The sequence below is a fragment of the Monopterus albus genome, unplaced genomic scaffold, assembly GCF_001952655.1.
Source record: "Monopterus albus unplaced genomic scaffold, M_albus_1.0 scaffold34.1, whole genome shotgun sequence".
NCBI classification, from domain to species: Eukaryota; Metazoa; Chordata; class Actinopteri; order Synbranchiformes; family Synbranchidae; genus Monopterus; species Monopterus albus.
The window spans coordinates 4,692,979-4,708,648 of NW_018127914.1; the positions used below are offsets into that span (position 1 = coordinate 4,692,979).

Below are 15,670 nucleotides of genomic sequence, written 5' to 3' on the forward strand. Positions count from 1 at the left end.
CATTTTAGCATTTTCCTTTTGTTTTTACATTCATCAAATCAGATCTAATGACATTTTAGTTTATTTTATCACATTTCTCTTGAATCAGTGTGAAGGAAAGTCCATGACGTTGGCTGACAATAGGAGATCCTGAAGCCTTCATTTCATTCCAGATCAGCATGTTGATTCAAGGTTTATCAAAGCTCCCTCAGTTGCAGATATGACTGAAGAGGAGCTGTTTTTATCTTCTGTAACTGTGCTTGCTGTACTGGCGCCCTTGGGCAAATGACCTTTCGACTCACAATTGCCTCTTTGTCAGCTGAACAAAGTTGTTTTTTATCGGCTCATCACACGGGGCTGGGGAGTGTGCGTTCTGCGGGGAGTGTGATAGCCGTGTGGGGCTCCAGCGTCAATCCTTCTGGGCATGGCTGCTGCCTCGGGCGCCCAGAAATCGTCTCACCTCTTTCCGTGTGTATATGTGTGCGTGTTCAGAGAGATACCAGCCGCAATGCCACCCTATAATCTCCATCCCGAGCTGAGTCGTGGGGACCCACACCGTGAAAGAAGGCCCCGAGGGGCCTGTCAGTCTGCGCCCCGGGGTCCTGTTGGTGCTATCCGGGTACTCTGAATAGACGCCGGTCCGGTTACGCGCAGGAGCCAAACCCCGGGGCAAGTTTGGGATAATCCCGGTCTATGCATCCTACCTAACTCCCGTTTATTTATTTTTTAAGCTTATCGCCTCTTGTGGACGCAGGCATCCCTCCGAAAGTCTGAGACAATTTACATATTGATCCCTTGTTTGCTGGCTGAAGGTGGATGTTCGCGAGGCATCCAAACTGAGGGATAACATGTTTACACCGGAACGGTGTTTTTGTAAGCAATGTGCATGCAACCACCTCTAAAAAGGACACCAAGGAGGAACAAACATGCCTTTGATGGTGATTTTGTAAACCACCGAGAAGCGATTTCGGGGGAGTTAGAGGTTGTAGATTCTTCCAAATAAAGCTCATGAAACACGGAGATAAATGAGCCCAAATCAGAGCGCTTGTACCTGATGTGGTACCTCATGTTCCCCTACTCAAATATCCCCTGGTGGCAGACATTTTACTATTTCCCCCAATTGCTGAGAATAAAAAGCACCCAAACAAATGCCAATTAATTATATCGACTTTTAGGTTACCTGGGGACTCATTAATTAAAGCCTAATAAAAACTTTCTAATAAATCATCAGCTCTGAAGCCATGAGGGATGAAGCCATGTGTTTCTCACATTTTAATAACATAACAGCAAACCCGAATCATCTGCAGTTATAAATGTTAACTTGTAGTTTTTATCCGTGGCTTTTGTATATTTCTTGGATCACAAATGAAATTCTCTAAACTACTTGTTCAACCTCCACATCATCCAGTCACTTGTGCACACACAGACTCACCCTATCCCTGCTCCTCACCACTACCTGCCTGTCCCCCTAACCCTAACCTCACACACACACACACACACACACACACACACACCAGTAACCATCGTCCACTGGGGGGAGACACTTCATCACAGACCCAGTCAGCTCAGCCTGTCACCTGACGTTGTTTCCGTGCTTGACGCCAGGGGGCAACCGTGCACAGACCGGGGTGAATCATGCAGCTGTGTGTGCAACAGAGGTGCACTTAACGGGGACCACCTGGGATCCATGAAAACATTCCCAATGGGAGGCAATACATTGTTTTTCACTGCATGTTGAATAAGATCATGCAGTGCAACCTAGGGTCAGGACCAAGGTAAATATGAGGGCTCATGTAATGATTCACAGGACAGCAAAGCAGAAAAACACAAGACAAAACTGTTATTTCCTCAGACTGTTCTCTCTGCTCTTTGCTTTATTTGTCTGCATACATACAAATTGCTGGATAATTGTACCCTTAAATTATTCCAGTAAAACAAGAGGTAAAACTCAGGTCTTGGTTAAACTGGTACTGAAATATGAAATTATGTTTTGTGTTAAATTGTCACAAGCCAAAAAGGTAGAGAAACTGGCACGATACAGCTGGATGGCTGTAGTTTGTCATGAGATGACAGACCATTACAGACCTTACCCAGCTTCTCACCACGAAACAGCTTATACATCTTATAAATAATGGGATAGTTTGGGGGAACGTCTGATTAGATTTCTATGACATATTGTTAATATTGTGTTGTGGCCACTATCGAAACCCCTTAACATTAAATTTTCTCATTTAATTACTCTTAAGTAGCTTTAAGGTTGGAAGCATCATCTTATTCCTCCCTGTCTGATAGTATCACATACATACCATATGGTCTGTGTTAGTTTGTGGCAACTATTGATTGAAGGTGTGTGACGTTTACTCTGAGAGAAATATTCAGAATTTTATACACATTCCCCTAAAATTCACACTATCATATTTGGTGTTTTTACAAACCTTGGGATGTCATCTACAATTTGAAATACAGTTCTGTGGCTCTGAGCAGTGTTTGGCTACACACATACTGAAAACTGCTGGGTCGAAATTGACCTGGTGTGGGTCAATACAGCACAGCTGCAGTAGGAGGTTTAGTTTAAGGGCTAATGAGCAGAAAACCTTTTTATTTTTATGTAACTGTTGGATTATTTATCCAGATTAAGTTATAATCTACCCTACCTGTTCTTAGATTTACTTGAATGTTATATACACATTTTTGTACAAATAAAGATTTATTACTGATGGTTTTAAGGTCCAGTTTGAGCTTGTTGTGAATTATCCTGTATAAATACCCTGACAATAAAATATAAAAATAAAATTACATGTACACACTTAAAATCCACTGGATTAAAATTGGCCCATGTGGTCAATATAGCACTGCTGCAATACCGTGTTAATTTCACCAGTGGGTAAAAAACCACTGAAGACTTTTGTTCTTTATTTGTTAATGCTTTTCTGTTGTTACTGCATTAATATATGTATTCTCTGTGGTTTCAAATGTCATATACATTTTCTTTGTTTTGCAAAAATACATTTGTGTCAGTTTTAAGGTAAAACATGAGCATTTTTTGTCTAATAAACAAAATACTTCTTACTTTGGCCTAGTTTGGGTAAAACAACAGCACAAAAATAACACCATCGCTGAGTCAAAACAGCACATTGGTACTGTGTGAAGCTATACTGACTCAAACTGGGTCAGTTTTGACACAGAACATTTTAGTGTGCCATTTGTAAAAGGGATTAAATATTCCTTATAAACTGTGCTGCAGTTCAAGTTCAGAGTTTAAATGCTTCTGTGCTTCAGCTTTTTATCATTTATCTTTGTTATCAGGACACACAAGCAAACCATAAAGCTCTTTGCCTACATTCACCTCATCGCTTTACTGCAGTGAAACCAGTCCTTCATTTTTTTGTACGTTCACGTCTGTGTGAAGCTGTCAGTATTACCTCCTTGTAGTTTCAGACAGTTATATCACTCTGTCCCAACACCAGGAGTCCTTTCAGATTAAGACACCTCAGGACAAAATCTGGACTCTCTGGCTCTTGTATTCACATGTCCTTGACATGAAAAAAGTTTGGGAATCCCTGCTACAGCCGGAGCTTTAGCTGTTGTGTGGAGCTTTTTGAACACAGAAATACATATATACCCTATCAGACACTCTCTCTCCCCTTCGCCCCTCTGCCTGATGTAGTGTGACAGTGTGTTCGCCCGCAGCACTCTGCTGGCGTGGAAACAATCAGCTTTGACAGAGAGGGGGTGGTGGGGGTGGGAGGAGGAATGGGGGAGGCAGAGGAGTAGGGAGGGGAGAGATGAGGAGGGGTGAGGGTGGAGGCTGCGGCCTGAGGCCTGTGAATGATGAACTGGATAGAAAGACCTGTTATCAGGGGATCAGGGGAAAGACAACACAGCACATAGACATGAATAGATAGATAGATAGATAGATAGATAGATAGATAGATAGATAGATAAGCGACAAAAAACTCATACATATACATACATCATAAATTATTTTAAACAATATGTTAAGGGCTTTTACAGTTGTTTTACTATTTAGAAATTGTGTGCTTTTAATGATTTGCTTAAAGTTTTTCATTCCATCATTTTTTAGTGAACTAAATCTCACTCACAAACAATGTTCACTTGTTTTCTTGTGCGTGTGTCATGACTTGTCATCGTCCCCTCTATTTTATTCTCTTCTTTTCATGAGTTTTACAACTGTGTTGCTTTGTGTTAATACAAAAATCAAGCTGATGTTTTTGGATAAACTCTCACAAAAAAAAAAAAATCAAAAGACCATCCACGTTAAAGTCAGATCAAATAAATAACAAAAAATGTATAAAGTATAATTCAAAGGAAAAGGAGTTTAATAAGGAGGTTTAATCATTTAGCATTGTTACACATGTTCCTGCAGAGTCCAGTTACTGAGTTCAAATCATTTACAGTATTGATAACATCCAATTTAGCAAATCAAATTGGTTTGAGGCCTGAAGTGAAAATCAAATAGAAAAACTTTAACTGACAAAGGAGACAAAACCAGGACAAATCCTTCTTCTAAATGTTAAATGTGATTAACCTAAACATGTACTAATGTGCTGTGCCAACCTGTTGACTGAAACATTGACCCATATAGTATCGAAGGCCTTCATGACTCTGTCACTCACCCACTTGACTCTCTTGTCTAATTCAGTTAAAACATTCAGGTCCATCAAACCGGCCTCTCTCAAGGCGCTCGTCAGTCTCTGATTCCAGGACTTGAAGCTTGTGTGTGAGAAGGAGGGGCATGTGCTGACGGTTCAGCTGCCTCGTCTGCTATAACCAGCTAATAAATATGAAAACAGCAGGTTAAAACTTTTGTATTTGTCCCATGCCTGAAAGGATTATAGCTTTCTATAGAGTCCCGTGGAAAATCCCCCAGACTTCATAATGCCCAGTGTTGTCCCATAAAACTGTGTTGGACAAAAGACAGAGAAAGGGGGCTTTTTCACGCATAAGGGGTTTTCTCAAGAGCACATTGAAGGGATCCCTGCCCGGGATCCGCCCATAGATTATCTGGCTGTCGGTGAAAGCACGGCTGGGAGCGGCAGGTGCGTGTGCCAGGCACAGGGGTCGCAGGGCCCCGGTGACCGTGTGCAGGGTAGGTGAACTCTAGAGAATGCTGCGCAGCTGCTGGAAAGAATGTTTGCAGATTGTCACTTCCTTTTAACTTGCTCTTTTTCTTTGCTCCTCTCCCTCCCACCCCAACCTAGTAATGGAGGTCGCCTCCCAGGTTTCGTTCCCACTCCAAACTGCAGTGATAGGGCTAAACGGTGACACCCTGTCCACAAAAGCGTCAAGCGGCGTGGGTCTCCTCCGCCTCAGTGCCGTGAAATTGTAGATTAAACTGATAAGCAGCAAGAATGATGGAGAGCCCACCACACTCTTTAACTCCGTCTCACTTTAGTCCCCTGAGGCTTCTTTCATACAGTTTATTGGATTTCAGATTTTTGAAGAGCAGATGTCAACATATGCTTTGTAGATTAAGCTGAAGCTGTTTAATAATGCATCTTATGAATTTATCTCTGCAACTTTGCCAAATATTTATCAAATAAGACAAATAATGCAAAATGAACTCCACCTAAATTGACAGACCAATCTTATGTGACCTCTTGTGGAAGCATCAGTTTTTAATCTTCATTTTCACCATAACATTTTCCTTATTACCAGAATGCATTTATCAGAGAAGAGCTGATGTGTCTTTGCCTGGAAATGGCCTGTTTGCACCACCTTGCTCTCTAATCTCTGCCATCCAAACTGTGTCCCCTTCCAAACAGTGGCCTAAGGCGATGTGTCAGACCTCAACATAATCCCTGTCGAAACTCTGCAGACCCTGTTATTCCACTGGGGTTTGGCAGAGTGGCACAACACTCCATGCTTTTTCACACCATCTTCCAGCAAAAAGGGATTAATGTCCTCACCATTATGAATAATGAGAATGAATAACAAACAGTCGCCTGTATATCCTGCACTATTAACTAAGGAAGAGTGTCCTTGTGCTTTGTACTGAATTGTCTTTAGGGTGTTTATGGAGGTGACACACAATCAACACAGTGTTTTACTGTATGTATTAACTTACCATCTAATGCTTTCAGCCAGTGTACTGGTACTGAAATGTATCTCTTCAGTAATGTCAAATGATGTTTGTATGTTTTAGCAATGTAAAAAGCCACAAGATTTTCAGGTTTATAGAACAAAAATGAAAAACGTAACCAATGGCATGCACATGTGCCCATGATAATAATTAATGAACATGGCAGCAGCTATCATTGATAACAAAAGGCTGTGTAAACAGTATTTTTTCATCCATTTTATTTTATTTTTGGTGAATTTTGGGGGTTTAGGGACCTGATAGGAGGGGCTACACTGTGCTATTAGAAACATAGAAATAGGTGCAGGTCTACAAGTTGATTCTGGTAGTTTTAGACTCTTTATGTTTACATTTGCGTGCTTCAAGTACTTGAATTTTAATCCTGTATTCCTTTGTGTTGGGAAATAAAATTTCCGTCAAGTACAGCTTAATAATTAACTAAATAATTTAAAAGGTGAAAAATGCAAAAAAATAAATAAATAAAAACTTTTTTGGTCTTTGGTCACAATTATCTGGAAGTGGTACAGAAGGCACTGGTTACTGCCATGTTCATGGAGGAACCTGGTACCTGTACAGGAAACAGTGACTGGCCACTGACAACACAAAGAGCGTCCAATAAAAGAATTTCCCTTCTGCATCTCCTTAAATTCAGACCAGGTCACTTTTGAAAGAGGAACTTATGGCTTATGGCAGCTAATGAGAGTGAATAACTTCAGACAGATCATTTATGTGTAGCTGACATTGCTGAATTAATTTAGTGATCTTATGGCTTTTCTCCACTTGTGCTACTGTTAAACTAAATGCACTGTATGCACATATTAGCATTTAGCATCTCATTGACATTTATTGCCACAGTAACTTCTGTTTAGCACAAGTCTCACTTTAAAGAGTCTGCTCATCTCTACATCTTTATTCCTTTTTGCTCAGTATTTTCTAGCAAGTAATGGTGTATAACTCGGTATTCACAGACACCAACGTGGACAAACAACAAGTTAGTATCATGACAATGGTATATGCAACAATGTGTGTGAGTGGTCTTAGCAAAATCACAATCAACTGAAAAATTAAAAGCGCTCTAAGTGTTGACAGAATTTTTTCTTTTGCATCTGTACTTAATGTGTCTCCCCTGTGTTGGCCTTAACATGTATCTTTTTGCCAAGTATCTGCCAACTTACACTGGATTATCACTGCTAAAATGAACAAAGTATAATTGACCAAAGCACCATAAATAAAAAATATAAATAAAACAACCCTTTGTACTGATTAAATTTCCATTCTGCATCTGTTTGAAGTGTCTCCTCTGTATTATGTTTGCATCATTTTTTTGTTTTGTTTTTGCATCTTTCCCTCATTTTGCTCAGTACATTGAAACACGTGCTGGATCATACCTGTATCCACAGCTGTCAGAATGCAACTAGTAATGGGAATATAACATTGAAATAAAAACAGTGATGAGATAAACTAGCTCATGACAGTAATCAACCCAAATCACACACAAATAGGAGACTTTTGGCCCTTAGCGTTCACAGAATTTCTCCTTTAAGTATCTCCTCTCTGTACTATGCCCTTAACATTTCTCTTCTTGACCCTTTCCCTCTTTTTTGCTCTGTATTTCCCAACACACTCCATATCTACAGCTGCCAAAATGGACAATGCAGCCATAGGAACAGGACTCTAGCTTCATGGGACAATGTATAAGAGCAACTTATAGTCTCTCAGCAAAAGCAGCTAATGATAATGAAAATAAATAATATGACAAAGCATCCTAAAAGATACTCTTATTGACCAAATTGCCCTGTTGCATTTCTCCTCCATCCTTCCACCTTTTTTGATAAGTATTTTCCAACACACTCTGGATCAAAAACTCTGTATCCTCAGCTGCTAAAACGAGCAATGCAGCTCAAAACGAAAATGTAAAAATGAAATATGAAACAGTGGTGTGATAAACTGGTAGATAATCATCTTTTCATTAAACTTTCATCCCCGGTGACTTAAATATTCAAGAGCCCAATTACAGAGCTTGTATCTCTCTCTCTCACTCTGGCTTTTTCTTAACAAGAGCAGCCAGGGAGAGAGGGATGAGTGGCTTAAGGGTTGAATGAGAGCATCATTATAAAGCAGGGGGGAGAGAGAAAAAGAGAGAGATGACCCATCTTCCCTCATCAAGGACAGAGAGCAGCAGGCCTGATGTGAGGCTGTCCAAACACTGGGAAAAGACGGAGAGGAAACAGAGATGGAAAGAAAAAGACAGGCAACAGACAAACATATAAAGTGCAGCCGTGCGGGTCTGACGGATGGAGGGATGGTGGGAGGCGGAGGAAGAGACAGAAACAGACGAGCTGAGAGGAGTATAGATTTTCCAGGCAGATAGTGAAAAGATGTGTGCATCCTGATGAGTGCCACAAACATGGTGCATGACTCTGTTGTCTGCCTGTGTCTGTGCGTGTTGCATGTGTGTGTGCAGTGTGTGTAAGTGTGTGTCAGTGTATTAGCAGTCAGAGCACTGAAGCCCACGGGCGATTCCTGTGTGTGCTTGCGATAAAGGGAAAAAGGGAGGAAGTATAAAGGAGGAAGCGGGGTGTGGAGGAGGGCTGGTTGGGTGAGAGAGAGACGAGGAAGTTGTTTGGGAGAGGTGGGAGGCTGGTGAGCGTAGAGAGAGAGAGAGAGAGAGAAAAGTGGAGGAGAGAGGAGAGGAAAGAGCATCCAGTGGAGCAGGGAGCTTCCTCTGTGCTGTCAGAGCCTCTGGATCATGTCCCCATTGGTCTTTCTTTCACACACACACACACACACACGTTCACTCACCCAATTGCTCTCTTCTCCCTCAAACCAACCCCTCTCCTCCCCTCCCTCCCTCTCATGAAAAGAGTGTCTTGGCAGGGTAATTAAGAATGGCCTCTAAACACAGGAGTATGGCAGGAACGCTCCAGATGAAAGTAAATGATTAAAATAATTACAGGCTGAGAGCTGACGAGCCGGAGTGTGGGGTGGCCGCCGGACATTTGTCGGTAATTAGATAATTAATCTGAATGCAAATGATGAGCCCTAACGAAGCAGTCAAGCTGAACCAGCGACAACTGCCGAGAGTGAAATGTGGAGGGGGGAGAAAAGAGGAAAAAGCAGAGGGAGTGAGGGGTAAAAGAAAAGCACAGAATATGACTGTAAACTATCCAACCTCTTAAAAATCAGCATGAACAGACTCAAAAGGGAAAAGCAAGCAGAGGCAGTGGAAGCAGCAGCATTGTAAACCACTAACTGTTTCTAGCAGTGACAGCTCAGAAACACCCTCCACTTCACCCTGTTTGTAACTTTTCATTGTAGTGACAAGCACACATGAATACCTTGTTAAAAATATACAAAAGTCAAACCACCATGTATTGTGCTCTGCAAAAAAGAAGAGGTGCCTCTCCTAGGGAGCTGAAATGCCTAATGAAGGGTATGAACATGAAATGGCACCTGAGGAAGAAAATAGGGCACGCTTTGCACACACTAAAATACGTGAGCAAATTGTGGATTTACTCACTCGCTGCAACACGCTCAAATACACACTCATTATTTTTCTACGTGTCTCTTTCTTATACACGCTCACAAATATTATGTGCATGCCTACATGCTCTAAGCAGAGGTAAACATCTAACTGCACATCCTATTCTGAGGAGTTTTTTTCCAAGGTTGGTATAACAGGCGAAGATACACTTGTCAGCATCTTCTGCAACAAAGTGGATCATTTTAAATTTAGATCAAGACATTCAGGGTTTATGAAGGCTATTACACGTTCACCTGTTATTGCTGTGATAGCTGTACCAGTTGTCTTTATTAACAGTCAATTATACACAAGCAAACTAGACAAATGGGTATCTGTCCAGGGGCCCAAAAAAATCCAGGTGGTTTTCTCCAAATCACTTGTGTCTATGTAATTTGATTAATCAAAACCTCTGCATCACTAAAAGACAATGTCAGCTATGAAGGGCCCTGTCTTGTGGCCCTGGTCTGTCAAAACCTAGTTCACCACAAACCTTCAGAACAACTTTGAAAGTCTCTCCCAAAGCGGATCCATGTCATTCTAATATTCTTCAAATGACTCAGTGACCTCTGGTGCCCGTAGAATTTGTACTGGTTGCATGTTTCTCTAGTCACTTGTATAGGTTTAGCTTTGGTCACCCATCTGTATATCAGCTGCAAGTGTGTTAACTTATCATCTGAAGACAAATCTACATACAGACAGTCTGAGAGAGAAGCCTCAGTTAGTGAGGCGGGTGTCAGGGTTGATAACATCCCCCTTGTTAGTGTAAATTATGCAGCGCATCCACTTACACCTTTAAGAGACTCTGGAGGAAAATGTTTTACCTGTCCACCATGCTCATTAAGTCCAGACAGATCACCCACTCACTCAACGCAATCACTGGAGACCACCGCTGCATACAAGAATGTATTGTTAGTAAACATGCTTGGCTATTATTAAGCCCTGTGCAGATTAACATGATCAGTAATGAGTGCCGTCAACCCATGTACACAATCAACAGTTTAACCATATAGCTCAGAATACTGCTTGCTGACTGTATGAGCAGGTTTTTAAAGACCTTTCCTCCCAATTGGTATGCCACAGTGCAAACTCAAGGTTTTGTTTAAATGTTACAACAAACAGTGAGTGTGCTTTAAGGAAACTTAGGCTCCACTCAGACAGTAATGTTGCTAAGTCCAGACTAAACAGATAGTTTGCTGGTTTGGACTCCACTGAGCATGGCTAAAACTATTGCTATTGAAAACAGTGACAAAATGTGCTCTTTGAAATGAAGGATCTTAGTTTATTTGCAGTTTTGTAGTTTAATTGCTTGAGTATTGATTTTGATTTACAGGCAGGCAAAAAACGTGTCAAATGTGGATGTAAAACAAACGTATCCTGGACAAAGACACCTGAAGTGCTGCCCACATCTCTCAGCAATTAAAATATAATGGACAAAGAAAACCAAATGTCAATTCAGTCTGCCTCCATTCTTTAGAGCCCTTTGATTCTACATACCAGAGTTTACAAACGCCAGTTTACACAGATTTGCAAATATGAATTAAATGTCACATATACCTCCATGTGTTCAAATGATCCCTTTGTCAGAAAAATGGGAAATTAATCAAACCACTTAGTCAGTTTAAAAAGAAGCTTAGAAAATGTATCTGTCATCCCTAGTCAGACTTTTAGCATGCCAAATTACAGTAAACAAAACCTATATAAATGTTTCAATGATAACCAAAACAGGGAGCATGATCATCCACACTCATACCTTCATATCACTACATACTGAGTTTAACAACCACATTAAGAGCATTCAACTGAACACGCAAGAGAACAGCAAGGAAAGAAAATTTACAATAAAAATAAACTGGAAATCTCCAAAAACTCGAATCTTTTTAGTAACATATAAAACAACCATTTCTAGTGTGCTCCTCCCAGTGTCCGTTTCTCCCCCAGCAAAAAAAAAAAAACATGGCAGCGATTTCTTCCGTTCGTTCAAGTCTTTCAGTCTCAAAAGTTACTCTACGACCAGCTCAAACTTCTCTGCTTCCGCAAACTCTGCGTTCATCTTTGCAGCCATTGCATCCAGCTGTGTGGTGTCTATCTGCTGCACCTTCCTCCTCCTCCTTTTCTCCTTCACCACAGCCACTCCGGGGATATTTGGATCCGGCTCGGGAAAACCCGAACCAAAGTCCTCCGCCTCAAGCAAAGACGTGAATGAATTCAGACCAGACAAGGTTCCGGAAAGTTCCAGACTGGTCTTAGATCGTGCGACCACCCGGACCACCTCGGGGGTATTCAACTTCTCAAAGCCGAATAAAGTCTCACGACAGTTGGGGCTGTTCAATGACTTGTCACTGAGCCGACTGTAGGAGCGGCGCACTTTCTGCGACCATACTTCGTCCACTGGATCCTCCGCCGGTTTTTGAGGGCAAGAAGCTAGCGGAGAGGAGGGGAGAATAGGTGAGGGCATAGCGGCCCTTTTCTTCTTGGCCGAAGTGGAGCCCCGACGGCCTGGTACGGGATCTGGTGTGGAAACGTTCTGCTTTTTCTGCTGGCTGCCTTCGGACTCCGACCGTATCGGCGCGTTCTCCTTGTTATTCTCCGGCGGTATGACTGTTTTCCTGGGCGCTATTTTCCTCACAGTGATAGAGCGTTTAACAGAGACGATATCCCGCGCCAATTTGTTGTCAGTCTTGATGCCAGGCTGAAGAGGGGAACTCAGCCTAGGTGACCGTCTTCGCTGCGACCCGTTAAAATTATCCGGCTCTGCCATTATGCTCTAAGGCGTCCCTGCATTCACACTGACCCTTTCCTGATGAAATAACAGGTTATCCCCGGATTTACTGTATAAAATTGACAGAACAGTATTACAACAACCTCTTTCCGCTCAAATTACCCGCCAGAGTCGCGTAGAAAGTGCGAAAGCGTGTTTCCTGTGACGTTGACAGTCTGCGCCAGCAATTTCAAACTTTTGCTGTGTAATCTGTACAGTCGTGATTAATAGACGGTTGTCATTTGTAAAAGCTTTATAAATATTTCATCTTATAGCTAATATACAGAATGGAATATTTGATCGGGATCCAGGGACCGGATTTTGTCCTTGTCGCCGCCGATAATGTTGCTGCCAGCAGCATTATTCAGATGAAACACGGTATGACAACACGTTAGCTTTATCTTAGCCATTCATCCGGTCGATGTAGCATTAACATATGCTAAATTAGCACACACTGGCTGTTTTCATAGCTATTTCTCACAATAAACACGGCGTTTTGCTGTCAAACGCTACAGCTTGTTTTTTCTCACAGTATATTTAGTGTAATTTTGCCTATTACCCAACACTGTAACGCAACCACATCTTTTCAGTGTGACTTGAGCCAACAGAGCTAATCGTTGTTAAATGAGTAGCACATACATTTCTAATTAGTCCAATTTTGCACTGTTTGGACACTATTTTCCTTCTACAATTTATAATGGTACACAAAAGGCTTGTATCATGTAGCTACTACATTGAAATATACAAATAGTTATTTTTCCTTCTAACAAAGCTAAAGTTAGCATAAGCTGTTAAAGCAGACTTGCAACAGTGAAAGTGAAAGTCATTGCTTGATTAACGTTTCCCAGTCTGGTAGTCAGCAAATGGTCACTTATCTAGCGTACATAAAGTGTTACTTTGTTGTTTTCTAGACTATGACAAGATGTTCAAACTCAGTGAGAAGATTTTGCTGCTGTGTGTGGGAGAAGCAGGCGACACAGTACAGTTTGCAGAGTACATCCAGAAGAATGTTCAGCTCTACAAAATGAGGAATGGTAAGAGTCCCAAAGATGATGCTGATAATGATTGTGTGGTACTACTATTTTTCTTCTGCTGTTTCTCTCCAAATTCTGTAATTATTCCCAACATTAATACAGATGCCAATGCATTGGCATCTGTATTAATGTTAGCATAAGGCACCTGACCTTTGATAACATTCAAACAGTACTTGTTTTGATTTCTTGAGGAATATGAACACATTTTTTGTTTGTTTTGCAAAACCCCTTTTGTAATCTAACAAAAGAAGCCTTTTTTTGACAAAAACCCTTTTTAACACAAAATGTATAAAAATAAGCAGTCATGCAAGACATGAGGCTGAATAAAATACAGTCTACAGTTTGCAAAAGTATAATGTAAATCTATAGTTGTAGAGTTCAATTAAATAACAAAAATGACCAGCAATGCCAGTTTTTGGGTTTGATTTTATTTATTTTTTTATTATTTTTTTCTGGTGCTACTGTGGCATTTTAGGTGGTACCAAAGATTTTGGAGATTTGCTTTCCTGTCTTAATCATTGACAACAATGTCATATTGTGAATTAAAATGTAACTTATATAGAAACATACTTTGTGTCTCATGGTGTTTTATTCCTCCAACTTCTTAGGTTATGAACTCAGTCCATCAGCAGCAGCAAACTTCACACGAAAGAACCTTGCAGACTACCTTCGGAGCAGGGTAACTATTCTCTTGCAACAGTGTATAGCATCATAAGTTTTTACTGAAAGTGAAACAGCCTAAAACAGAATAATGAGCATGAACCAGTTTTTAAGTCACATGAGCCACAAGCTGTCTTTGTAGTTTCAGCAAGAGTAGGGCCCTATCTTTAGCTGTGGTCTAAACCAACATTTTAGGCACATTGAAGACTATCCACTGTGATCTTACATAGATGATGGCACATTTACACATCATTACTGCAGGGAACACAAATAAAAGAAGTTGGAATATAACAGCACACAAGTTTTCAGTGCTGACATAGTCAGGTTCTAGCTATCTTCAGTGGACCAAAGAGTTGTTCTTTGACAGTACTCTTAAACTCTGTGGACAGTTTACATAGGGTTGCAGCGGTATACCGGTTTAACAATATACCGCAGTATGAAAATTGACGGTTATCATACCATGCTGTGCACATTTGCTTAGGATTTTTTGTAATAGAGTAGACTACCATTATTACTTTTACTTAAGGGTGTCATTACTTTCTCTGCTACTGGTGCCAACATGCAAACTAACATGCTTTAGTTATATAACTAAGTTATACAAGTATATATTAAGTGTTCTTCATACTTTGTATTTATTTGAACTTGTAGTACAGAGTTTAAACCTACTAATAGTTGATTGACAAAAATGATCAGCAACTATATTGTTAATTTATTGTTTTAAGTAACTATTTTAATCATCAGTGGTAGTATATTAATTTATTTTTATTGTATTTCTATGTATGTATTTATTTATTTATTTATTTTGGACTGATGGTGACAAAAAACAGGCCTTGTGCTTCTGGAAATTCACTTTTTTCACAGTTTTCTCATTAGTTGCTGCTTTAATATCATTTAGATTAGTGTTTGCATGTGTAGTTGCACATGTTATGAGATGTAGCGCACACTGCCTAAGACATGAGTGTTTCTCGTATCTGTGCTTCATCTGTCTTACACTAATTTGTTAAGAGTAGTGCAGCCGCTGCCTGTCACAATAGCAGAAGGGTGAAAATAATTACAAAAAACAATTAGTGTTGCAGGGAAGGGAATGTGGGACACATCAAACCGGGGATAGGGGTAGAGCAGCAGCAGCAGGAGGAGGGGGAAGAAGAGGAGTGGGGGGGTCCCAGGGGAGAACAACCAGGCCCAGTAGACAACACCACATTGACTGGAGTGTGAGAAGGAGTAGGAGTCAATATACACATAATGCAGTTTACATGGACATAGAGGGACCTATAGGATCAGGGTCATTTTATTTTTCCTGATGTAGGTTGTACATGTTGTGGAGGATAGCATTTATATTCATGTCTTGTTATAAGCTGCAAGTGTATCTTTATTTTTGTGCCTCACGGTCATGAATCTGGTTTTATGAGTGCAGAATTTACTAATGCCACGTTCTCAGGAGTGCTCAGAAACTGAAGCAGTAGCACTTTCTCCTCTGCATCCCACACCTTCCTCCAGCTATGCTCTTCTCACATTAATCAGCCTCCAGAGTACATGGACATTTGCAAATGATGTTGTATAAACTGATTTTTTTATGGAGCTTTTACGGCAAAACATCCTGAGTATGTAATGTGTTT

At 40.7% G+C, this 15,670-nt stretch overlaps 2 protein-coding genes across 2 annotated transcripts in view; one reads left to right on the top strand and one right to left on the bottom strand.

Moving 5' to 3' along the window:
- Positions 1-10,799: 10,799 nt before the first annotated feature.
- Positions 10,800-12,405, bottom strand: cdca5 (cell division cycle associated 5). Its single transcript, XM_020597688.1, has one exon. It carries the CDS (start codon positions 12,358-12,360, stop codon positions 11,602-11,604), a length of 759 nt encoding a protein of 252 aa, XP_020453344.1. The 5' UTR covers positions 12,361-12,405; the 3' UTR covers positions 10,800-11,601.
- Positions 12,371-15,670, top strand: part of psmb2 (proteasome 20S subunit beta 2) — a 10,614-nt gene continuing 7,314 nt past the window's right edge. The window contains 3 exon segments of the mRNA XM_020597689.1: positions 12,371-12,738; positions 13,272-13,394; positions 14,003-14,073. Coding sequence (XP_020453345.1) covers positions 12,648-12,738; positions 13,272-13,394; positions 14,003-14,073 — 285 coding nt within the window. The 5' untranslated portion in view covers positions 12,371-12,647.

Excerpts from the sequence above, each read along its gene's own strand:
- cdca5 (XM_020597688.1), bottom strand. The coding sequence starts at position 12,360 with ATGGCAGAGCCGGATAATTTTAACGGGTCGCAGCGAAGACGGTCACCT.